The 26,561-nt window shown below is 44.0% G+C and overlaps 1 protein-coding gene across 10 annotated transcripts in view; it reads left to right on the forward strand.

Moving 5' to 3' along the window:
- CALD1 (caldesmon 1) overlaps positions 1 to 26,561 on the forward strand; it is a 177,884-nt gene that overhangs the window by 101,808 nt on the left and 49,515 nt on the right. The window contains exon 1 of one of the 10 annotated variants that reach the window (XM_026511461.4): positions 5,557 to 6,154. The exons of 8 other annotated variants lie outside the window; for them this stretch is intronic. In XM_026511461.4, the coding sequence (XP_026367246.2) occupies positions 5,877 to 6,154 (278 nt within the window). In that variant the 5' untranslated portion in view covers positions 5,557 to 5,876. Of the gene's footprint in view, positions 1 to 5,556; positions 6,155 to 26,561 lie in introns of those variants that run through there. One more of the 10 variants, XM_048213028.1, reaches the window with a different exon arrangement.

Genomic DNA, 26,561 nt, shown 5'->3' on the forward strand with positions numbered 1-26,561 from the left:
CCCCACCACCAATTAAAAAAAAAAAAAAGTCCTCTCTGATTGTTTCTGGAGGTCTGTCTCACATAAGCTCATGCACCACGTACAACCTCCATGGCCCCTTGCTGCTATCCCTATCCCAGTGAGGCGCTGGCCCCCGCTCTGCCACCAAGTCATGGGGCCCACCCTGAGACCCTGGGCCTCTGTATCTGGTGTCCTTGTGCTCCAGACTTTCAAGCTACCAAAGCTACCCCATTCTCTTCAGCCCTCCGGAATTCCAGAACCAGGCTGTGCTCTGGACAGGCATAGGAATGGTGACACTTCCTCTGCTCTGTTACCCTTTATCACTCAGGCACCAAAACTTGGCCTAGACTCAGCAAACGCATCGTGGAAACAGCTTCAGCTTCTCTGCACTCCCCCTTTCCTCAGGGCACAGACATGTGGCAATGGGGTTGAGTTAAGGGACCAATTCCAAGGCATGTGATAGCCAACAACTACCCAGACCCCCATGCAGATCGCCCCCCCTTGACCAGCTTCACTACTCGGTCACACCCAGATGCATCTCCATTCCAGTGGTGGACAACAAAACTTGAGGCGAGGCCACCATTCACATCACTTACCCTACCACTTTGACTCAATTATAGAAAAAATAAATCCACTTGGTCAAAGTAATTATTTGCTCATTATGAAGCCACGTGCACTAATTCATTTATGCAACACATATTCCAGAAGGCCTGCTCTCCACCAGGCACTGTGCTGACTGGAGCAACAGGAGGGCCAGAAAGATGGCTGAGACACAGTATCCCTTCTCAAGGAGCTCACAGCGTAGCAAGTGGAGCAGGAATACATAAGCACATGTTAGTACAACCTAGAACCTTGAACTCCGTGTTGCCTCAAATAGATAGACTTCCCAGGTATTGAAATTCAGGGAGGTGCTCTTTGAAAGATCTTTTTCTCCCTTTTTGAAATCAGGTTTTGGGTTCCTCAGTTACCAAGACGTTCGACAAGAAAAATACAATACAGAATATGCTGGAAGAGTTGAAAGATGGGCCTCTGAGAACAGTATGAAGCTCTCTCTGTGAGGGTCAAATGATAACAACAAAACTAGCTTCACAATAAGTGCTGGAAATAGACTTGACGAAGCGACAGATCTGGAGAGGAAGGGAAAAAAAAGTCCTGGATTTAGCACAGAAATGAATGAACAATCTCTGTAAGAGATGCTATTATCAATGCGAAAACGATGTTAAGATGTGTTAACAGGAACGTGGCAGGCAGCACTGGGCCTTCGGCCAGGCACATTCAGCCTTGGTCAAGCCTTTATTATGTCCAATTTTGGTTTCCTGCTTGAAGAGTTGTTATAGTTCAGGCTGATATTAAAAGAATGGAAAATAGGCACTGGCATCTAGCCTAGAAAAGATGAGGCTGTGGGATGATTTAATACCTGTGGCCCTGATAGAGATAAGTGGATTTCTATTTCAGCAACAGGAAGTGTAGTTCAGTAACAGAATAAATTGAGCATAAGAGCGATTAAACACCGGGGCCTTGATCACAGGATGTCATCTTTGAAGTATAGTTCTTCAGCCCTGCTGCTTGCAGAGTACTGCTCACTTTCTATCTCGTATTAGAATTTTTGTACGCATATCTTACTTCCCTTTGGGGCTGACCGTCTCATCTTTGGATCCCCTACAGCAGGTCCCTAGGTGACTGGCTTGTAGTAAATATTCAAATAGTGTTAAGTGAGGAGGGGCAAGGGAGGAACCTGTTGGGACAAACTACGTGGCCACCATTATAAGGGAGATAAGAGAGTGTAGCGCCTGAGACCTATTACAGACCTACAGACAGATCATGCAAAGAATCGTTCAGAGAATTGTGTCAGCAGAGGCCACAAGGATACTAGTGAAGGACAGGTTGTTGCACAGATAGAGTAGGGTGAGGGGTAAATGATGACTTTCCATAGCAGTCCATTCATTCCTCCAGCCCCAGCCAGCCCACCACAGATCCCTAAAGGAAGACACAGCCAGAACTAGGAAGACATTAGCAAAGACACAATGGGGCAGGAGAGGCAAGGAAAAGGCGCTACTGGAAGGTAGAAGGCAGAGGAGAGAGAGAAGAGGAGTCTGTAATTTCTGCTATGGGACCTGGATAAAGAGAGGAGTATTTCATGGCAAGATTTCTTAGGAGGATACATTAAAGTACACTATCACTGGACAATACAAAGCAATCTCATTCAAGTGCACATGTTCAATGCTGCGGGGGTAGTGAGATGCCATGAGCTGTGGAGGGAAAGCTACAAGGGGCCCATGGACAGTAGGAAAGAGGGTCTGCCTGCAGATATGTGGTTAACCCCTTCCCTTCCATTCCTTTCCACCCCTTGATGAGCAGCCGTCTAGGGAAGATGTTGCGTCTTGCAGTGAGGCAAAGGCCTCATTCTAAGGTTATAGAGTCTATGAATTTCTTTATAAAAAAATATTTTTCAAGAGGCTGTTTTAAAAATTCCCTTTAAATTATTGAACTGTTGCCTCTCAAGTGAGTAGATGTCTTTGGGGTTTGAGTTTCTTTAGGAAGTGTGTGTGTGTGTGTGTGTGTGTGTGTGTGTGTGTATGTGTGTCTAAAGTGCATTAGGGCAGTACACAGGCGCTTCCCACATGCCTCTCTTTTCCCTGGGGAATTGTTCCAAGGTAGAAGCTGTTCTCAAACAACCATTGCAGAGTATAAAGTCTGGAACAGATCATGTGGCCCAGTCTCCTACCTCCATGAAGTTAAGTTATTGTTTTAAATCATATTTTATTAATAAAGGACCACCCTGTGGTGGGAGCTATTCCCTTCTATCGCACTGACCTCCTTCGAACCTTCTCAGCACAGGATCTCTTTGATAAAAAATTAAATACAGTTTCCAGAAACGAAGGATGCTATGAGTAATTTGAGACTGGCCCAGACTTCCATTTTCCCTAGTAGAAGAGTCCTGAAATGTCCTACGTGTGATCCCCACTATCTTGCTGAATGATGGATGACTGCCTCAGTTGTTCATGGTACCAGTGAAATAATCCAGTTTTCAGAAACACCAGTCCTGGAAGCTGGACGTTGAGTACCCCTGTCTGTGCTACAGGGTGAAAGCACGTATGCCTGCCGGTCTCTGCAGGAACACAACGCTGTTCACAAATGAATCTTTGGTACATTCTTCCTAATTTCCCTCACCTCTCCTCTCCAGCCCTAGCTAGCCGGACCCCAGAGGGCTACCTGGAAGTTGTTGTCTACGCCAGCCCTGCTCTTAGCTCATGATTCACTTCTCTCCCCACCTCTCAAATGCATCCAGTCTCCCTTTCATGGGCCTTTGTGCTCTTCCTATTCCCCACTGGTGTCTGACCCGGGTCCAAAACTCACCTCTCTCTTCACTATCACCATGTCAGTACCCTACTAAGTAGCATGAGTTATGACACCTGCTAGTTTTACTATCACAAACTGAAGACAGACAGCTACTTCCCAGATGTATTCCATTAATAACAAGGGGCCAACAAAGAGTGTGCACGATTTCCCTCTTCTTATCTTTACAGCTAGGGAAAGAGCTTGGTGGATAGCCCTTACACAGCTTGCCATTAGCATACTTTCAATATATGAATGTTAGCATATCAGTGGAAGATTACTAAATTCTTGCTCTCCTTCATGGAAGGTAAGAGGTGTGTATGTGCTCTAAGAGAGTTAGAGAGAGAGAGAGGGAGAGAGAGAGAGACAGGACTGCCTGGAAGAATCACAGAATATTTTCTAAGCTACTCCATTTTATGACCTTGTTTCAAATATACCAAAACTATACTTGCCACTTCAAAATTGGAGTGTGTTGGGAAGAGGGGGAAATCAGGAGTTGAAACGAATTCCCAAGGGCAAATGAGTCCCATAACCAAGTATATTAGTTTTCTATCACTGCCGTAACAAATAACCACAAACTTGGTGGCTTCGAACAGCACAAACTGATTATCTACCGCGCTGGAGGTTCAGAGTCCAACACAGGTCTCACTGGGCTAAAATTGAGGCGTGGGCAGGGCTGCATCCTTCTAGAGGCTCTCAGGAAGAATCCATTTCCTTGCCTTTCCAGCTTCTAGAGGCTGGCCTCGACCTTGGACTCTTGGCCCCCTTCCTCCATCTTCATCGCCAGCAACGTGCATCTGGCTCCCTGACCATTCCTCCGTAGTCACATCTCTCCCTGACCACAGCCAGAGACAGTTCTCTGACTTTCAAAACCCATGTGATTAGATTGGGCACATCTGGAAAATCCAGGATAATCTCCATCTCAGTGCCTGTTACTTAATCGCATCGGCAGATTCCCTTTTGGCCGTGTACCTGTTCATAAATTCTGGAGGTTAGGACATGGTGTGTTTGGGAGAAGCATCATTCTGCCTGCCTCAGCAAAAGCACGGCATTTTCTGAAGGGAAAGAAAGTTAAATGGGCAAACTTTGGTAGAAAGGGGAATAGCAAAATGCCTCAATGCGTGTTTCTGTCTTAGCTCTGGAACAATCAGCTCAAGCCAAGTCAGTGAGTATGCTCTCAAGGCTCTGTGTGAAGGCAGACGTCGCTGTATTTTTATGAGTGGCTTGTGCACTTTATATAGTCAACATATGTTGAGTGACGTTATATATAATCAAAGAGGTATTGAAATGTGTATATATCATGATATATGGAGATAATTAACTTTGAAATTCACTAACCTATATTTACTCTAGAAACGATCCCTTTGATGACAGTGTAGTATTTAAGCAGGAAAACAACCCAAATTTTCTAGTGACTTGAAATGACAAGAGCATCAAATCTAACCGAATTAAACTTCTTTAAGTTGAGCACAAGAGTATTTGCTGTGGCTCTGCTCCATGGCGTTGGGTGCCCTGTTTAAACGCTCTCTGCTTCTGAGCCCTTGTTTGTGACAAGAAGCATCTCAGAGATGTTTTTCATTCTGTGAAGGGGCTCTCAGTGTGTGCAGCTGATTGCTTTTCCCGCTATTTACCGAAAGAATCATCTCAACCCTCTGTGGTGGAGATCCGAGTTGTTCTGCCCATTGGACAGAAAGCCCGCCCCATAAGTACCCGCGTTCCCCAGCACCAATCTGATCATTGCCTGTTGGAGATGAAGAAACGCATTCATCACTCAGGCCCAGACAGAGAGTCGTCTCCAGATGGAATCAACACCACCCCCTCCTCAGGGGTGGAATTTGGTTGCTTCCCAAACTGTTGCTGACCAGGCTCTCTTGCCTGGCTTGGCTGATGAGATCACCACACCAGAGTGCCGTGGGTACGGACCAGGCCGGCTGTTGCAACACGTTCTAGGCAGGCCGTTGCCCTCATTTTACTGAGGGGCGTGAGCACCAAACACCCCATAGGATCCAGCAGCTCACTGACAGGGCCGTCTCTCTTCTCCCCTTTGCCTTTGGTTTGCATTTTTGTATCCTGCATCCATCTTTCCCTGGATAAAAGGGATAAGAGGAGTTTCTCAGATTTGATTTCTCAGTGGGAACTGTTTGCTTTGGAAAGCACCTATACCGATGCTAATTGAGAACAGAACTCAGAATGAGGGCCTGAGAACTGCACCCCTGTGAACTTTTTGGTGGGCTGATTTCTGCTGATCTTTTCTGCATTGGATTGTGCATGCAAGTGATACCATGATCAACTATTTTCCAAAAGGCTGCGCACATGGATCAGTGTCCTTTCTTTTGACTAGTTCTCTACCTTGGAATAATTATTTGTAATTAATCTGGTAAGGGCTTCATCATGAAAGCTACTGAGAATCCTGGCCCCTACTAACCAGTAATAACAGACTGGAAATCTCCAAGCAGTCCTTGCCCTTTACAGTCTAAACAGGATGGGCCTCTATTAGAGAGATTACAGTAAAAAATAACAATCAGCTCTCTGATGATCCGATGCGGAGGGAAAGGGTGGGGAGGAGTAGATTTGGCAGAGGACAAGCCCAGACTTTCGTCACAGGGACAGACCAAAGTGTTAACACAAAGGGAGAACACGGGAGCATCCTGCACGCTGCATTTCAGCCACAGAAAACATGGCACCTCCGGGGGCCCGGCCCACGCCCTGACCGCCGGGAGAGTCTCAGCACCTCCAGCAACCCGCCGCCCCTTCCAGCTGCCGACATGCTCGGGGGATCCGGATTGCAGGGAAGACGCAGCCTGGCCGCGCTCTCCCAGTGAGTGCTCACTTTGCCTCTTCGGTTTACATTTTTCCTTCCTTCTTTCTTTTTTCTTTCTTTCTTCCTCTTCTTTTTTAATAAAGGAATTGTTTGAAAAAGAAGAAGAAAGAAAGAAAAAAAAGAAAAGGAAAGGAAAAAATTTAATTGTGGGAGTGGGAGGGGAGAGGAGAAATGAGGAGGCAAAGGCAGGCGGGCGGTATGTAAATTTCAGACCTGTATGAAACTTTCTGGTCTAAACTTTATGGTTGTTCTGATTGGTTTCCTCGTTGCCATTTTTATGGTGGTTTGTAGACCATTTGCAAGGGTTCATACCTAGGCACAGGGTTTCTCTACTGCAGATACTGATCCACAAAGTATTGTGTTTCTAAAGATCTGCTGTTAATTTAGACCTGAGCCCTTTGCTCAGAATGATCCATTTGCAGGAATCAGAGATTTTGGCTAAAGCACACATTGCCCAATCCTTAAAGTCAACAGCCCAAAGCCCTTAATATACTGACCATCTGACTGTGACCGAACAAGATTGAGCGCACATGCAATTGATCAGGGAATTGTTCAGATAACAGGCTCCAAGGTTGAGGATCATGATACCCTGGAATGTTAAAGCTACAAGGGCCTCTAGGATTGTTTGCTGTGATGTTCTCATTCTATAGACAAGGAGATGAAACCCAGAGGGGTAACTCAACTTACCCAAAGCCAGACAACAGTCGGTAAGGAAGCCAATGTCTTTGTAGTCGCAGCAAGGGCCCTTTTCATGCTGGTGTTTATGAGGTTTGGAAAACTGACTGGGTCTTGGGAAAAGGTACCGCACAAGAGTGAGAATACCAAATGGCCTTTCAGTAAATCTTTTCCATTTTTGAGAGTTTTGGCACCGATTCAGCATGACAATTGTTGTTCCAGTTGTTCCAGCATTTGTGCAACAGTTAATCAAATAAACAGAGGAACTCAATGGGGTCCTAAAAACGAGACCTACCTCCACCACATGAGCAGACCTCTTGGATCACCCCTTTCTGTAAGTGTGATCACTCAAGTGTGAGAGCTCCAAGGGGTTTTAGAGGTTATCTGTAGAGGCCAGTGGTTATCACACTAGTTGTTTGGTTTTTTGTTTTTCTTTTTTTTAGCAAACCTAATGTTACAAGGAATTCTGTGACATAAAGGAGATGTTCTGGTTGAATGGGTGGGTTTGGATCTAGAGCTCCTCACCCCTACGACACTCCCAAATCATGCCCTATTGCTTACCTCTGCTCCACTCCCCATCTCTTCTCCACCCCAACCCACTCTGCCCACTCCACCAAAACGTCCTTGGAATCCTGGCTCTCCATGGAACAGTTTGGAAACCACTGGTCTTGTTTAATTCCTTTATTTCAGATGAGGAAAGTGATGCACTCAGTAGGGAAGGGTTTGCCCAGTATTACACAGCTGGCCAACAACAGAGCCTGGAACGCTGGGAAAGAGCCCCGTCTGTGTGCCTGCACATGCACGAATGTCGTGTGTTTCTCTCTCAGCTCCCAAGTTCTGACTTTTCCCACTCCATCATGCCTATGGTTCTGTCAGTTTACTTTCTCCTATATCTCTCTCACTCCTCACTCACTGCATCATGTCCTGAGTTTCAACAGTTATTGCCTCTCACAGGGATGATTATAATTGCCTCTCCTCTCATCCTGGCCTCAGTCTCTCTTCCCTTTCTGATCCCTTCCCCTCCCCCCTCCCCCACCCATCTTTGAGGATGGAACCCCTTCTCCCTACTGTGGCATTTAAAGTTTTCTACAATCTGGGGTGCGTGGGTGGCTCAGTCGGTGAAGCGTCTGCCTTCAGCTCAGGTCATGATCCCAGGGTCCTGGGATTGAGCCCCATGTGGGGCTCCCTGCTCAGTGGGTAGTCTGCTTCTCCCTCTACCTCTGTCTGCCGCTTTGCCTACTTGTGCTCTCTCTCTATCCCTCTGTCAAATAAATAAATAAAACCTTTAAAAAAAAAAAAAGGTTCTCTACAATCTGCCTCAGTATCCCTTGTCATTTTGACCTGCCCCTGCTGCAGCTGGGCCAGACCACTCACTGTTCCCCAAACTCATCATGTGCAGGCCACCTCCGTGCCTTGGTTCACTCTGTTCCCCACACTGGAACACTCCGTGTGCCCCCGTCCCCTCTTCTGAAATAAAGGCCTTATACAAGATCAGGGGTTCCTGAACGGTTCCATGGAAATGTGGGGTTCCAGAGGAGTTTTGGAGGGGTAGGGTGAGGTGGGGTGGAGAAGTGATGGGAGTGGGGTGGGGTGAGGACACCTACCTCGCCTGGCTCTAACTACTTCCCTCCTGTCCTTCAAGACCCCGATCAAATAGTACCTTCGTCCACAAACCTTCCTCAGTTCTGTTTTGTCTCTACGCTAGGAAGTTATGTCCAACCTTCTATGATTAGCCTTGTACTAAAGTTGGGGTGAGCATGCCTGTCCTCCCCACAATAGATAGCAATTCACTTGTGGGCCAGGACTATTTTGAATCTTTGAATCTTCAGGTTCCAGCATGGTGCTGATGCAAAAACAAAACAACTTTAAATGTCCTATTATTGGGTACCTCAAACTCAGTTTATCCAAATTCACACTTTTCATTTGATTCCTTTGAACACAGGAAGCTTCTGCACTTTTTGCTTTGAGAGAAATATTAGGTTAAATGCCTAAACAGGTGCCCAACAGAGTGATTTCTAAATTCTTTTACATTTGCATTAGATAATTTATCTGACTTTCATTGCCTACAGAGCAAGATTGGCAGTATTTTTTTTTCTATGAGGCATGTTAAAATCCCTGAATGCCAAGACCTGCACAGAGCCCTGTTATCTTCAGGGCAGGTGTGAATGGCCTCTCAGTTCTTTAGATTTCAAGGTGCTGTGTAATCTGCTTCTGGTGAGGTATTGAGAGATACTGTCACTTGCAACCTAATATTTTCACCGCTACTTTTCTCATTTCTCTAAAGCCCTCACAAAGTCTCCTGAAGTCAGAATTTCACGTTTCTTATAAATATTCATGCTTTAGTCCATTAAGAGTTATGTTTCTCATAAAGAAGTATGCTTTTATGTATCCCGACGATGAAAAAGTTTTGTTCCTGTGTCACATTTGTAACAACTATGAAAGAGAATATAAAGTTTAAAACCGTGGAATCCAAAAAAAAACATAGGAAATGAGTCTCACTTTATGCTGCTTTTCACGGGCCTCCCAGCCCACCAAAAATGGCTTTGCAGAGGCAGGTCGAGCTTCAGCAAGGAGAATGGGGTCAGGGGAGGTGCTCCTCTGCCATCTGGAGGCTCATTTGCTCCTGGCGTTCCTAACTGGAATGATGAGGATGCGTCTTTCCATGGAAACGCAGCCTTGCTTCTGTACTAGCCTCAGATACATCTCGGGCTTAAAAAGGTGCTTGTGGGCTGGCCCGAGTTCCCAGCTGCCATGTATAATGATGTTTGAAGTTCCAAAAACCAATTTGCAAATTAAGGTTTGGAAACAAGCTTTTCATAAATGTAAGACTGCTTGGATTCATTTCCAAGCCTAATTGAATTTTTTTTTTTTAAGATTTTATTTATTTATCTGACAGAGACAGCCAGCGAGAGAGGGAACACAGGCAGGGGGAGTGGGAGAGGAAGAAGCAGTCTTCTAGCGGAGGAGCCTGATGTGGGGCTCGATCCCAGAATGCGGGGATCACGCCCTGAGCTGAAGGCAGACGCTTAATGACTGCGCCACCCAGGCGCCCCCCTAATTGAATTTTTAAGAGGAGTCTTTAAAAATCTGTAAACCTTATTCATTTCCATGCATTCATTGAACAGATATTCATTGAAGGTTTTCTATGCCAGTTAGTGGTGCTGGACTAAGCACTAAGAACATAAAAAAGGACAAAACACAGGTTCTGGCTTCACAGTGATCTAGCCTTTGAACCTCCCACCCACTGCAGGACTGTAGGAATCTTTGCCCAGCCCTCCCGCCCTGCACGACGCGCACATTCCCCGGTCCGCTCAGGGCTGTGGCTGCCGGCAGAGCAGTCCGGCTTCCTGAGCAGCGTTAGCTGCATTAGTGTTTTCCTCTGACCATCTGAAAGAAATACAGGTTTCTTTTAACTTATACTTAAAATAAGTACAATAAACTTAAGTTCATTTTGTGCCTCAGTATCATATGTATATACACCTACATAAATGTATTTGAAACAAATAATTTACAAAACAGTACACACTCTTACTATGTACAGTGCCCTTGGATTAATTTATTTTTTTAATTAATTTATTTGGGAGAAAGAGAGTGCGAGTGGGGGGAGGGGCAGGGGGAGACAGAGAGAATCTCAAGCAGACTCCACGCTGAGTGTGGAGCCCGAGGTAGGGCTCGATCTCGGGACTCTGAGATCACAACCTGAGCCAAAGTCAAGAGTCAGATGCTTAACTGACTGAACCACCCAGGCAACCCTGTGTTTCTCCTTTTTAAAAGTTTTACTACGGATTTCTCTTTTTTTCAGCTTTATTGAGATATAATTGACAGATAAAATTGTAATATATTTTAAGTGTACAGTGTGGTGATTTAATATATGTATACATCGTGAAAGATCCCCCCCATCAAGTGAATTAACACGTGCATCACCTCCCATAATTACATATTTTTTTCTTCTTTCTTTTTTGGTGAGAACACAGACGTTTTACTCTGTCAGAAAATTTCAGTTCTGCAATACAGTATTATCCACTATAGTCACCACATTATAGGTTAGATCTCAGACCTTATTCGCCTTATAATATAACTGAGAGTTTGTACCCTTTTACTAGCCTCTCCCTATTTCCCCCACCCTCCAACCCCTGGCAACCACCATTCTAGTTTGACCTGTTTTTTCTCTCTAATTCCATGTATAAGTGATTCCACACAGTATTTGTTTTCCTGTGTCTGGTTTATTTCACTTAACATAATGCCTTCCATGTTGTTGCAAAGGGCAAGATTTCCTTCCTTTTTAAGGCTGAATAATAATCATATATGTGTGTGTGTGTATATATATATATATATATGGATAAAGAAATGTGATTGAGATACATATATATATTTCATGTAATATATATATATAAATATATTACATATATATATAGCTTAAAGCTAGCATTAAGCTGACATATATCAAATATATTACATATATATATTATATATATATAATATGAAATATATTACATGTAATATATATATGTATCTCAATCACAATTTCTTTATCCATTCCTCCATCAACAGACACTTAGGTTGTTTCCATACCTTGGCTGTTGTGAATAATGCTCCCATGTGAACATGGGAGCGCACATACCTTTTCAAGATAGTGACCGAGTTTCCTGCCCTCTAATATTTTCTGTACTCTTTAGTTTCCATTAAAAATTCTAGTCATGACCCATTAAATAGATCTCAGAAGCTGCACACGAGTCACAAACTGAATTTTGAAAACCGCTGAACCTAGCACATGATCTTGGTATGGCTGGCCCCCTTCGGAGCAGCTTAGGAAGCTCTGCCAGCCTGTGACCACCCCGAGTGCCTGCTGCAGGAGTCAGCCCAGAGGCTCGAGGAGGGGCTTCTCAGAGGGGAACCAGAGGGTCTGGATTCTGGTCTGGCTCCTTCAGTGACCAGCACTGTGATCTCAAGGAAGCTGCTGTGAGTTGCTGCCCCAGGGCTATAAAATGGAGATGGTCATGCTTGCTGCGTGTGACTTGCAGGACAGCAAGGCCATCCAGTACAGGGATGTGCGTTAAAGTCTACGGAAAATATTAAGTACAAAATAAATGCAAGTTATTGTTGAAGAGTTGTTTTTCCCAATTAAAATTTAATATCAGAGGAACAACTTGGAGGGACCATTTGTTCTTTATAGACTTGGAAAAAAGATCCTTGCATGGGCTATAATATTATGCAATTTCATAAATGAAAATCTCCGAGTGGCATTTGTTTGTGATGTTGTAACTAGGTTTGCATTTTGGAGCTCAGCTGGGTCATCCTCCTTCCTCTGCCGTTAAATAATTTTTCTGGTTACAAAACCAAGGAAGCAACTGGTGGTCAGTGGGCTTTGAACTCATGAGCCCGTTTGTGTGCTTTGCCTGATAGGATTGGCTCTAGCCTGCTGGATTTATAAACACTAATTTCTGCTGTTTTTAAGACTACTTTTTTAAAAATTAAAAACAGCAGACATTAAACAAAAGTAACCAGCAAAAGAGATAATGTTATTAAGAAGGGTTTAAAACAATAAACTTATAGAGAAAATATGGTACTTTTCTCATTGATCTTTCCCTTTTTCTTTCTGACTTTATTGCGAACCTCACCTCACACAGACGTTGATTGGAATGCCTCTGTTAAGTTGTGATATTCCTATTTAGAGCCTGGTATTCTAGTCTGATATTTTCTGTGCTGGTGAATTTCTATCAATGACTAGACATTCGCGTCTTACATGCTAGCTCCGCCTGCCCCATTAGTTCTCCATATCTTTTCTTTACCTCTCCACGATTGCTTTCTGATCCTTACAAGGAGTGTCTACACTCGCCTTTTCTGGAATTCAGTTCTACAAAATACCCTGTCTTTCACTTTGTGCGTAACAGAGGGAATATAAAATAGTAATATAGTAAAAACTACATTCACTCCAAAGAGAAGGAAATAAGTTTGACACTTTTATTCTCTAAAGAGTGAAAATGTTCTTTACACAGATCAGCAGTAAGCCACAGTTCATAACTAGCCTGTATTTTCCAGAGAAAAAATATATAAAGTGCATAAAATTTAAGCAACTTTTTAAAGCTAGCATTAAGCTGACATCATGACCTTTGTAGCTTTTGCATAGACACTCTCCATAGCTATTTAATAAATTTGTGTGATATGCTTAAGCACTGAATTGAAAAAGACTGTGTTCACACAACACTTTGATGAACAGGTGAGGCCCGGGGGTGCTGAGGCACCTTTGGAGAAGAAGGGGTGGCTTTAAAGGGGAACAGGTTGCTCACCTCTGCCATCTCGCCGGTAACTTTCCTGGAGTGAAGTGCCACTGCCGGTCAGGGAAGGGGTCTCAGCCCTCCTTCTGTTGGGCAGACTCAGCTTTCACAGCACAAAGTGGGCACATTCTTGACAGATGAGAAACTAAGAGCCAGATATCCTGACTCCCACATCTGTGTTTAGACCTTACTCATTACTAAGTGCGTGACCTTGAGAAGGTCACTTAGTTTCACTATGTCTAAGTTTCTTCATCTGTTTAAAAAAAAAAAAAGGTATAGAACATCTGCCTTGTGGGTTTAGTGAGAAGTAAAAGAACCAGCTATGCAAACGCCCTTCCCTCTGAGCACCCCCTTCCTAAAGCCCCTGGAAGAGGGGTGGCTTGGTATCTTATGCCAACAGAACTACTGATGCTGGGGCAAAAGGCAGCTGAATGCGGTTTGTGATGGACATGTATTCACTGAAACATCCATCTACTCCAGAAAAATCAGAGGAACTCTTCCTCTCAGATTTCCAGTTGTTCCCATGTACTGACTACTTAAAGACGATAAGCCAGGGACACTTGGGTGGCTCAGTTGGTTAAGCGTCTGATGCTTGGTTTTGGCTCAGGTCACAATCTCATGGGTCGTGAAACTGAGCCCTGCCTTGGGCTCTAGGCTCACTGGGGAGTCTAATGAAGGTTCTTGCTCTCTGCCCCTCCCCCCTCGTGCATGCGCACTGTCACTCTCTGTCTCTCAAATCAATAAATAAATCTTTTAAAAAATGATAACCCGTACTGCTCTACTTTGGATAACTCTGAAGTTAAAGGAAACTTGCTAAAAGTGGACTTTGGGGGCAAAATACAGAATTACCACTTTTCCTACTTGGCCTAAACCAGACACGTTACAAAGGAGGACGTAGGAAGAAGTAGGGATCTCTTGGCCAGAGATTTGAATGCCACCAGTCTTTAAGCGATCCTCACAAGTGAGGAGAGTATAAATGAAGAATATTGACTTCACAATCCAGATGAACTTGGATTCAGAGTCTCATCGCGTCATCTTATTAACTGTGTGCCCTTGAGCAAATTACTTCATCTTGCTGAGTTCTTCAGTCTATTCACGTACAAGAAGAGGAAACCGTATGCGAAATGGTTAGCGCGGGGCCTGGCACTTCGTGAGTGTTCACAAAGCAGTGGGGGGGGTGATTAACAGTGATCCTTATCGGCATGAACTTGGTGCCAAGGGGATGAATCTGAGGTAGCTTCTGGATTATCACAAAAACATGAGAGGCGGTGATAGTTGTGTTAGTGTCCTAGGGCTGCCATAACAAGGTACCCCAGACTGGGTGGCTTCGCACAACAGAAACTAATTGTTTCAGTTCTGGAGGCTAGAAGTCTGAGGTGAAGGTGTCAGCAGGGCCATGCTCCGTCTGAGTCCTGTAGGGGGAGAATCCTTCCTTGCCTCTTCGAGTTTCTGGTAGACGTTTCTTGTTTTGCAGCCCTGTTGCTTCCACTGCTTCATGGGACAATCTCCCTGTTTCTCTTCACATCATCTTCCCTCTGCGTCGGTCTGTGTCCAAATGTCCCCCTTTTATGAGAATGCCAGACAGATTCGATTAGGGCTTATCCTAATGACCTCCGCTTAACTTGATACGTCTGTAAAAGTGTTATTTCTAAATAAGGTCACATCCTGAGGTACTGGGGGGTAGAACTTCAACATATTTTTGGAGAGGACACAATTCAAGCCGTAGTGTGAGTATACAGACTTCCTAGAAGCGAACACAAGAAACCTGGCCATTACTTCTACATTTTAAAGTTTGCAGGTTTCCAGAAGTTGGGCAAATTAAAGCATCCTAAAGAGACCTAACGTGACAGTGGTATTCAGGTGTTAACTGAGTAGTGAACACTTCCTAATCACAAAGGGGCAAAGCCCGTCAGACTCAGGCCTAGGTGGGAGCTCTCATTTTCGCCTCACTAAGAGAAGGGCAGCCAGGAGGGGTGTACAACCTCTACTCATCCCAACGAAAACAGCCCTGAAGTCATAGATTGAACCATGCCAGGTCCATAAGGAATTAGAATAATGGGAAAAATTTATCTTCCACTTTCTCTCTCTCCCCTGTATCCATTTATTAAATTTCCGACCTTACTTAAACACCAGGTTTGACCCAAGGAAGTATTACGAGTCTGCCTCTCCTGGATCGGAGGATGTCAGGACTGGGAGAGGGATCAGGTAAAATATTCCCTCCACCCAGGGAATGAGGCTCAATCATCCAGCTGCCCCGGAGAGCCCAAGAAGGCTAGAGTCTCACGAGCCCACCTCAGAGCTACAGGTAAATCCCTAACCACGATCCTCAGATACCAGAAAAGCAAAAAGAACACAGCAAAGGTGAAAACTGAGCATATAAGAGGACAAATTTGCAAGTTACAATAGAAGGTATTTTAAGAAATCGGATGAACTCCTGGCCCAATGTAATGAACTACTTACCTAAATAAACAGTAGACAATGCTGGAAATTGTGAAAATAAAATTTACTAACAAAGTAGAACCATTCAGTCCTTAAACTGAATACTGTATTAGTTTCTTAGGGCTGCTGTAACGAACTACAACATACTGAGTGAGTTAACAGAACAGGAGGGCTTCCTTCTGAGGGCTGTGAGGGAGACTCCGTCCAGGCCTCTCTCCTGGTGGTTTGCTGGCAATCTTCGGCAGCCCTTGGAGTGTAGATTCATCAGTCTGATCTCTGCCTTCACACGACGTTCTGTCTTTCTCCGCATAGTCTACCCTCCATGAGTGTCCTTTTCTGTGTCTAAATTCCCCCGTTTTATAAGGACATCTGTCATATTGGGTGAGAGCCACCCCAATGACCTCATCATAACCTGATTACCTCTACAGAGGCCTTATTTCTACATAAGATCACATTTTGAGGTACGAGGGAGGTAAGGTTGTCAACATGTCATTTTTAGAGAACACAGTTCAATCCATAGCAAGTACTGGGAAGATTTAAAATAGTTTAACACGACGTTTCCTAGTTCAATTCATAAGCAATACGTGGGATCGTTTTCCAGGACAATTAAAACGCCAGCTGGCTGAAGGATATTGGGGCAGTGGGGACATCTGGGTCCTCCGCTGACAGGCTGTCTGCCTAAAGCCATTCCAGTGGAAGTCAGAACCAACCTCCACACATAGAGCTCTGAAGCATCAATTCTTCACTAAGGTGGGGTGTTAAGTCAGCCCCAAAGATGAATAGAGAAGGGGGTTATCCTCTTCCAGTAGGACACGTGCACTTTCTGGCATGGGAAGAGAAAGCTGTCTGATGATGAATGTCCATCTACGTTTTAATGAGAAGTAACATGGATTATGAGAGCGACAAAGAAAATGAGAGATAAAAGGCATTCCATTTATTGAACATTTTTAGCCACAACTCTCCCCCTCTACTCTCCTCTCCTCAAAGTAGAAAGCCAGAGAAAACGTAATCAACAGCAGAGAAATAAGGGAATACCAACAGAAGATTCGAATCTTCCCCTGTATTGACTCTGCATTTCTGAGCCTTCTCTGGTATCACTATGTACAATGGAAAGGAGTTTAAGATTCTCTAGTTAGAAAAACCTTTCTGCCCCGTTATCCCCTTCATGCTCGAAACAGCAGCATACTTTGGAACACGTACAAGCACAGAACCTATATGCCATATGATGAGGGGGATAGTGATAATAATAAGTTAATAAAAATGGTTAACACTCATCTAGTACTTACCATGTGCCAAGCACAGCTCTGAGTACTTTACAAATAGTAGTTCATTTAATCCTTCAACAGTACTACGAATTAAGTACCACTACCTCCATTTTACAGATGAAAATGAGGCCAGAGAGGTTGATTCCCTGGCCCAGCCACCTCCTCCCTGCCTGGGTGTGTGTGTAATGACTGGCCCCTGGCCCCTGGCCCCTGGCTCCTGGCCCCAGGCTGAGTGGCTCCTGGTGGTTCCCTTGCTCTCGCTAGCCTAACACTTAACCGATGTTATTCCCTGCCTGTGCTCTCATAGCTCTAACCTCTGGTCTGCGTGGGAGAATCTGGCAGCAATTGTAATATGACATCAGATCCTGCTTGATGAGCAAGCTTCTCCTCCTGGCAGAGCAGGGCTGGAGAGGGTGAGAGGGGTGGTCTCAGAGGGTCTGGGATCGTCTGTGACTCTTTACCTTAAATAACCAGCTCAGGAGACTAAATTCCACTTTCAGAGTCCCACAAAGAGGTAGCGAGTGTGCCTCTTCCCCCAGTGGGAGACCTGGACTTCCATAAAACTAGCAGCTCCTCTCATTTCATTGTGATGAATATCACATGACTTTCTTATGCCAATTAAAAGCAAATAAACTCTCCAAACGATTTTGAACTTCTCCGTATCTTAACTTCTAACTCCTGACTTGTCACAGAGACTTGAGACCTGGAAAGAAATGGAATGTGCCAAGTTGTAGTGGTGCAAAGAACCCAAACCTTGGGCTCGGCCAGAAGGTAGCGAAAATCCGATGTGTGTTAATCTTGGACAAGTGATTTGACTCCTCTGTGTCGGCTCTGCTCATCTAGACTGTAAAATAGGAGTAATCATGTCTCCTCAGTGTTATTGTAAGGATTAGATGAAATGCATCCCGTCCATTGCCTGGCACCTAGTAAGGCCTGCACAGATGGGAGTTATCACCATTAAATAAGCTTCCTCGTCCTTTTAAACAATTTGTTTGTTTGCTTCACTCTTTCAAAGTCAAGGTTGGCTGGTCTAGTACATCCCCCTCTTTTTTTTTTTTTTTTTTAAATCACCAGTGTTACTGTTTATTTTTAAATAGACAATGGCTGTTGTGTTTGGCTTTTTAGCCTTAGAAATGTGACCTACAACTCTAACAAGGTGTCAGATTTAGCAGTTAGCTGTGAGCAGCAGCCCGGCCCCTGGGGGGGGGGGTGACATGATTCCTGGGGCGTCCTATGATCTCCCAGGGGCCTGAATGCCCTTTGTGTAGAGGACTGGGGGAACCTGAGGACTTCAGTTCTCTCTGGCAGGCTTCAGAGCAGCTCCTCTGAGCAGAACACCATGATATTATGACATCTTCGAGACAGAAAGAGCACCAGTCAGAAAAGCCCCAATTTATAGTGATGTCCTAGTTCTGAATGCAAGTTGCTCAGCTCCACCAAGCCGATTTCCTCAGCCATGAAGTAGAAAAGATAGTGGTGTCTATCTCGCTGGTATTCTGAAGATCCCATTAGAACAGGTACATACATGGTGGAGGTGTTTTATAAATTACACAAAGTTAGAATTGCACTCCGTTACCGCTTGGATAGGTCTGAGTGCATGAGTTGGCTCTGAAAACAGCTTAGCCACTAAACAGGATGGATGACCCGGACAGCCCTGCTGACACAGATTATAACAGGGCAATGTCTCCTTTTGACAGGAAGCCCTTCCCACTCGCGCTAATACCATAGACAAAGCCTAGTTTGGATGGTGGTACGTTGTGAGAAAAGGAGGAAGGTAGTGAGGTAGGGTGAGGGTCAGAGCAGGGAGGGGGCATCCCTGTAGACAGGTGAGAAGAGAAGCAGGAAGACAAGAGGAACAGGGCTTTTCTTTTGCCCCAGGTTAAAAAAAAAAAAAGGCAAATGACACTTCTAGGTTCAGATGTATGCTCTAGAACTGGGACAACCCTTCTTGAAGGTTAAGACCAGGTACTCACAGATGATACATATTCACCTCCCTGGAAGCTTTCAACTTAACATTTCCTTGACTGCATTTCTAAGTTTCAAAAACACCCTTCCAAAAAAAATGCATTTAAAAAAATATTAGAATTATGTTTTTTTTGGTTTGGCCTTAAAAAAAAAATTTTTTTTTATTCCAAAACCATAATTGTGGCCTACCAAGATGGATTCTCCTCCCATACAGCGAGGATTTAATTTTTCCAGTCCCCTCCCTTGGTGCCTGTTCTCCTCTTCTGGTTTTTGATGAAGTGCACATGTTCTAGAAGCCGCTCCTGGACCTCAGACACGAGCGGCTCTCTCGCCACTGCCAGTGTCCTAATAAGGGAACGAGCGTGCCCCTGCTGCTGAGGTAAGAGGAGTCAGGCGGTGGAGGATGTTTGTGCTGATTGAGGAGGATAAGGTGTGGTTTGGCAGGTACCCCGTCGGTTGGGCTGGCTCCCGACTGAGTTCTTTCTCTTTTTACAGTTCGAATTCCGTAACAGACTGTAAGAATTGTTTCCTCACAGATCCTGAGCGGAGTTTTAAGAACATCATCCTGACACAGCTCATCCATGATAGGGAAGAAATAGGGATTGGGGTTATATCATGTTTTCGTCATGAGAGGAGGTGAAATGCTCCCAACTGCCAGGCCTGCTTCTCCAGGGGACTACCACCAGCCAACGAAAGTGGCCTCAGACTGTCAAATTTGGTCAATGGGGAGAACAAGGAATATGCCACTCAGGGTATTTAACCAGTGTTTAATAAGTGTGAAAAACTTGTCTGCACAATATTAAGTAACACCTACTTTCTGCTTATAAATACCGATATACCTCAATTTAAAAAATAAAAAACAAAGAGAACTTGGCATTAGGCTCATAAGGGCTAGTGGCACCATCTGTTTCCTCTCCAATCTCCAAATACTTGCCCATGGCTTCTCTCTCCATTCTTATTTTCTGAATGACCTTACACTGCCTTTTCACAGAACTGCAACTGGCCCAAACTCTCCCTCAGTCCTCATTATGAATCAGTGTTTCTCAATTTGGTTATACGCTGGACTCACTTGGGGACCTTTAATGCCTGGATCATACCCCCAGTGGGTCTGATTTAATGGGTCTGGGACACAGCCTGGGCAGAGGAATTTTTTTTTTTTGAAGGTTTACTTATTTATTTGAGAGAGAGTGCAGGGGGAGGGGCAGAGGGAGAGGGAGATTCTCAAGTGGACTCCCCCTGAGCACGGAGGCAGACGCAGGGCTCAATCCCAGAACCATGAGATCATGACCTGAACCGAAATCAAGAGTTGGCCGCTTAACTGCCTGAGCCACCCACGTGCTCTGGGGCAGAGGGATTTTTAAAAGCTCCCGAAGGTGATTCTAATGCATACCCACCCAGGCTGAGAAGCAGTGCTCTGAATGCATCCTCTATTGGGTCATCCAGCCCCCAGATGGCAGGATCAGGCTCTCTTTCTTTCTGATGTTTTGAAACCTTTAAAGAAAATACAGTATGTATATGAAACAGGTCAGACAGGTTTCCTCTCAGATTGGGAGGTTCAGTTCAGTTGTTTTAAGCCTAACAGGGAATTGTGCTTTCAACCAAAATCAACTTCTAGACACATGGGTATTGTCTGCACTTCATTTCTCCTGCATGCAAGAAGTGAAACTCTCTGCCGAGTAGCCAAGAAACAGTGTGTCCTTTCCAATGTCAAATAATGAAATTATAATCTTAATGTTTTCTCTGTGTTTATGGAAATTATCCATCCCTTGATATCTAATTTAGTTAATAAATGCTTCTTTATTTGGCTTTTCTTATAATAGCAAGTCAGTTTTACATCCTGAAATTGGGCAGTTGCTAACTGTGGCAAGGACAGAATATGACTGGGGAATTTAAAAAAATTCTTTGAAACCATCCGTCTTCAGAAGTAGGATCTGGGAGTGCAGTACCAGCATGGGGAGAAGTTTTGAACTTTCAAAGAGTCATAGATTAATTTAATGTCCAGAATAACTCATTGCTCTCAACTTCTTTACTGGAAATTTCATTACCAAGGAAGAAAGGTCATATAGAAATTCAGGAGAACAGGGGGCGCCTGGGTGGCTCAGTCATTAAGCATCTGCCTTTGGCTTAGGGCATGATCCCAGGGTCCTGGGATCAAGCCCCGCATCAGGCTTCCTGCTCTGCTGGGAGCCTGCTTCTTCCTCTCCCCCTACCCCTGCTTGTGTTCCCTTTCTCACTGGCTCTCTCTCTCTCTCTCTGTGTCAAATAAATAATTAATAAATCTTTAAAAAAAAGAAAGAAAGAAATTCAGGAGAGCAGCTTGAGCAAGGAAAATAAATTAGAAAACCATCACCTTACAGCTGACTAACAAAATGTTAGTATAGATGAAATTAGCCTGGGCAAGTATGTTGAACAAGAAAAGAATAGAGCTGAGGAGGAAACCCAATTGAAGACACAAAAGAAACTACAAAATATAGCAGGCAGAGAATTTCAAAGAGGAAGCTATGGCCAACAGTGTCAAAGGCCGTTGTGAGGTCAAATAAAAATGGGATCTATAAAAGGCCATTGGATACTTTGTTTCAAAGTATAACTCTGGAGAACACAAGCCTGTAATACAATGTCATTTTGAGCTCGTGGCTATTAATGTCTGGATCAAAAATAATCAATATATTATTCTGAGACATTTAATAACCAAATTGAGCTGTTCTTTTAGATCTTTTATTAAACTAATTTAAAAAGCTTAACTGTGATACTAAATGTAAAAATGACAAGACAGCCCATAACAGTGGAATGAACTATTTTGGGCTATCTTAAAAATTTAGCCAATGAATTACAGAATCAGTTTTGATTAGAGCACTTGAAAATATTTCTAAGGGAATAGCTAAATCAAACTTGCTTAGTTCAGCTACTTGGACTGAATTATTTTTGCTTACCACAGACATTGCAAAAGGCCAAAACCAACACTAGGCTTGGTAGTGAGAAGAGAGAGAATATAGACAGATATAAGGCATTTACAAGGGAAGATGATACAAGAGGAGTTATGGGGGAAACACATACCCTAGAGTAGCAGGAAAATAGAGAACATCTGCTCTGTTCATGAGCCAAGCCACGGGCAGTCATCCTACAAGAACAGAGACAGGCTGGTGGCAGGTGTGTACACGCACACACTCACACACAAGCTCTTAAAGCAAGACAGGGTCCCCAGTCCAACTGGAAAACACCAGTTGACTCAATTTGACTTTAGCCCCTGATTATTGACTAGGTTCAGAAGTCAAATATCTTTCCTGTCCATAACCATTTGGTTCTTCTTAACTAGGAAAACACATTTTTCAGCTCTATCTCAAGGGGACTTTCTGTATGTAGTTGCAACATAATGCCACCTACAGAGAAAGTAGCATACAAATGAGAAACAGATTTATAATAAATGCATTAAAACTTTTGCATTGTGGACCAATGAGCAAAATTCTCTAGGTACCTACCCAGGCAGACATCGGCAAGAAGGCTTTGACTAGTGGTTGCTTACAGCTTCCAGTGGAAAGGACTGAGAGAAATGTTAAGGGTTGAGGTTCTACTTCCTATATTTTTTGCTAACCCATTTTGACCTTCTAGACTTGAGGCTCTCACTATCACTCCTAGGTTGGTTTAATATAGCTCTGTTCCATCACTTCATAGTATTAAAGCTTAAACCCAAGAGATTATTGCTTCCCTTAATGAATGATCAGATTTCAGCTTCTAGAAATCATGATCAGAGAACAAGCCCCATGGCCCATGCAACATGGCAGAAGGCATAGCCAGGTTTTCCTGGTTCATATTCACAAGCCAGTATGGAACATCTGCCTTCTTGGCCACCCACAAAGCTTCTGAATATGCCTTTGGAAAGCGACCCCACTGTGTGTGCTTTTGTTGTTGAAAAAAACATACGCACCTTTGGAACACACTTTGGGGTAGCCTTCTCCCATTGATAAAGCTTTAATAACACTATTTTTTCAGTAAATACTCAGGAGCCTAGTATAGAATTGTTGGTCTTTCCTTGGTCATGAAACAGAGTCGCATTTCATTGACCTGTCCTTTTGGGCACCATTGTTACTCTGTATTTGACTCTTGAACTTTTAAATGGCTCCACATTGGCCTGGCTATCCTTTCTGTGTCTGATTCAGATAAATCCATGTGAACTTAGGCAATTCACCTCACATGCAAGGAACTGAATTAGGCTTCATCATTGTTAATTAGCCTCCATAAATGCCCTTGTTCAGTGTCTTATGCCATATGCCTTTCTTGAATTCAATTACTAAAAAAAAAAAAAAAAAAGACCTTATTAAATACTTATTTTATGCAAGGCACATTGAGGAAGAGGGCTAAAAATATGTATAAAACAGAACTCTTGCTTTCCACAAACATGACATGAGAGGTAAGATGATACATGAATAACTTCAAGGCAACGTGTGACAAATGCCCGAAATGACAACAGAGATTTCACAGGAGGGCAAGAGTTCCTTCCAGTTGACTTCCATTACGTCTGGTAAGACTTCACAGGAAAGCTTTTGAGCTGGCCTTGAGCGATAGGGAAGATCGCTCTAGGTATAAATGGAGAGGAGGAAAGAGCATTCTGAATAGAAGCTTGATCAAAGGAAAGAAAGCAAGAGAGTATGAGACAAAGTTAAAAGAACAGGAAATGAAGCTTGGCTAATAGTGATTATGCTTTCTGGCACTGGCTCCTTCGCTTGGTCCGTCTTTCCAGCCACATGTGACTGGTCCTGAGGAAGAGCAAGAGTTCCACCCCGGAGGGAAGGACAGCCCCTGCCTTTTCACACACTGGGACTCCTTGCAGTTGACTTGTAACTGGATAAGTGAAGTTGCGGGTGATAGAGCTTATGTAGTTTACATGAACATAACCTTCACAAAATGGACTTGAAATTCCACTCTTAAAAGAAGGGGCGGCTGGCTGGCTCAGTCGGTAGAGTGTGTGACTCTTGATCTCCGGGTCGTGAGTTCAAGCACTGCATTGGGGGTAGGGTTTACTTTAAACAAACAAAAGAGGGAGAGAGAGAGAATTTCTGCAGAAGCCTCAGGTCGAAGGTAACACTAACCGTACGAGCCCAAGACAACTATGAGAATGTGGCAGAGCTGTCTCTAACGCTGTGAGCGCGTGTGAGCGCTTGCTTCCTCAGCCACACGCCTAACTCGTTCCTCTCGGTGAAGGTGATTTTTCAACAGAAAGGGGAAATGTAACTGCTTTTCAGAAGAAACTCATGCCAAGGAGAGATCTTTTGAAAAATGGCCCCACTATCTGTGATTTTGTTGTTGAGAAAGATGTAAACGTGTAACCTGTCAGTATCATCAGAGCTTCACACCTCAGCTTGGAAATGTTCTCTAATCTCTTTTTTAAAAATTTCCCAAGAGAAGCATTTCCCAAGTGAAATAGATTTGAAGCTGTTTATTAAAGATGTAAAACTAAAACACCTTTGGATTACTTTGGATGAACAACTGGTTGACCTCAGGACAGACATAAATTTTCACAGCAGGTTTCATCCGAAAACTGCATGCTTGGTGGGGGGAGGTTGAATCTATTCACATCATCTTCAATATGCCAAGCCAATGATATGTTCTTCCCATTTGAATCTACATATCTTTTTTTTCAGGATTTTATTTATTTATTTGAGAGGGAGAGTGAGAAAGAGCATGAGCAGGGGAAGGGCGGAGAGAGAGGGAGAAGCAGACTCCCTGCTGAACGGGGAGCCCGATGTGGGGCTCCATCCCAGTGGGGCTCCATCCCAGGGCCCTGGAATCATGACCTGACCTGAAGGCAGATGCCTAACTGACTGAGCCACCCAGGCACTCCTGAATCTACATATTTTTTAAGGGCTTTTTAAAAAATTAAATTTTGGCTTTTATTTAAAACCAAGCATCAAGATAAATTAAACCTACAGCCAGACCTTCAAATTACTGATCACAGTCTGTTAAACCAAGAGTTTTCAAAAAAGCTTTTATGAATGTTAATGTATTAAACATTAATTTTTTTTGTTTCATTCTATCCTTTTAAAATTTCTGTTTGTGGTTTTTTTAAGATTATTTATTTATTTGAGAGAGAGTGTGAGAGAGAATGCATGCACGAGCAGGGGGGATGGGCATAGGGAAAAGGAGAAGCAGACTCCCCGCTGAGCAGGGAGCCTGATGTGGGACTCAATCCCAGGACCCTGGGATCATGACCTGAGCTGAAGTCAGACACTTAACCAACTGAGCCACCCAGGCGCCCCTCTGTTTGTGTTTTATAGATCTATAAACATTTAGGATAGCACTATAAATCAATATGCGTGTGTGTGTGTGTGTGTGTGTGTGTGTGTGTATGCTTAGTTTTTTAAATGATAGGAGTACACTATAAAATTCTTTTGAGACCATCGGCTTAGATCTGGGATCAGTACACTTTTTTTGTGAAGGGCTAGATAGTATATATTTTCAAATTTGCGGCAAATATGCCCTCTGTCATAATTATTCAACTCTGGTATTGAAGTGTGAAAGCAGCCACAGACAATATGGGCATGGCTACATTCCAGTAAAACTATGTACGAAAACAGGATGTGGCCTGATTTGGTCCTTGGGCCACAGTTTGCCATTCCCTGGCTTAGACGACGGAAGGTATTTGCTGATCTCCAGAGTGCCCTAAGAAAGCCCATACAGTGTCATAGGTGAGAAAGACAACTGTGATGGCAGCTCCATAGCCTTGCATCTGGTCCTGATTTTGTAATTACTTGTATGAATCACTTCCCCTTTTAGACCCTAGGTTACCATGTATAAAATGTAGAGCTTGGGTTGAAAATAACCCCCAAAATCCCTTCTCGTTTAATCATTCCATGGTCCTAATATCTCATCTCCTCGCCACATTTGTGGATTTTTACCCAGGACCTGCTTTCCAAGCAGAATCCGTGAAAATCTGGTTTAACTCTGTGGGCAGAGTGAGTACAGGACAGTGGAGAAGGTGGCAAAAATAAGAGAGGACGGAAATTCTGTTCTAAGAACTGGAAAGTCCCAGCATATGGCTCCTGAAAGACCCTTTACAGCTCTGCCATGGTCAGCGTCGGTCCGACGTGTTGAACTGCAGCAGTCCCCCTGCAGCCAAGCTGCACAGAGCCCTTGGTGGTGGGGAGCTGGCCCTTGATCTCCGGGGAAAGCTGCCGAGTGAATGAAATGCCCGGAATGGAGACTCTGTGCTTCCCTGGGGCCTCTGCCACGGAAGGAGCCTCTCTCCTTAAGCTTTGTAAAATGTTTGGTTTACTCTCGCAGTTATGAGGCGCTGTCTTGCTGTGTCTGCCAAGCACAACTGGAGCTTCACTAATGCCCTTCGTGCACTCCGAGCCCCGGCCAGACTGAGTTGTTTGCTTTTCCACATCCATATTTCCTGACTCTGCAGCCTCACCATGTGAGCTCTCTGTATGCGGGCAGGGCCTCTCCCGTTCCCCCACCCCACCTCCAGTCCTAAAAATCCAGCTCAAATACCACTTCCTCCATGAAGCCTTCTCTGATCCCTCGGCTGGCAATGCCTTCTTCTTCCTCTAAACTTCAGATCACTGGATCAGTAAGTCTCTGAGGATATTTACCACATTTTTATCTGCTATTGCGTTCTTACAGACGTCTTTGCTTCCCTCCCAGATTAGAAACTCCTTTCAGGAGTCTAATTCATCTTGGTTTCCACTCTCAGTGGCTTGAACAGAGTAGATGTTCAATAAATATCTGTTGAATGGACGTCCTGATTCTGGCCACCTGAGGGTCCCTTTGCCATTGCCCACTATCACA

The sequence above is a fragment of the Ursus arctos genome, unplaced genomic scaffold, assembly GCF_023065955.2.
Source record: "Ursus arctos isolate Adak ecotype North America unplaced genomic scaffold, UrsArc2.0 scaffold_3, whole genome shotgun sequence".
NCBI lineage: Eukaryota > Metazoa > Chordata > Mammalia > Carnivora > Ursidae > Ursus > Ursus arctos.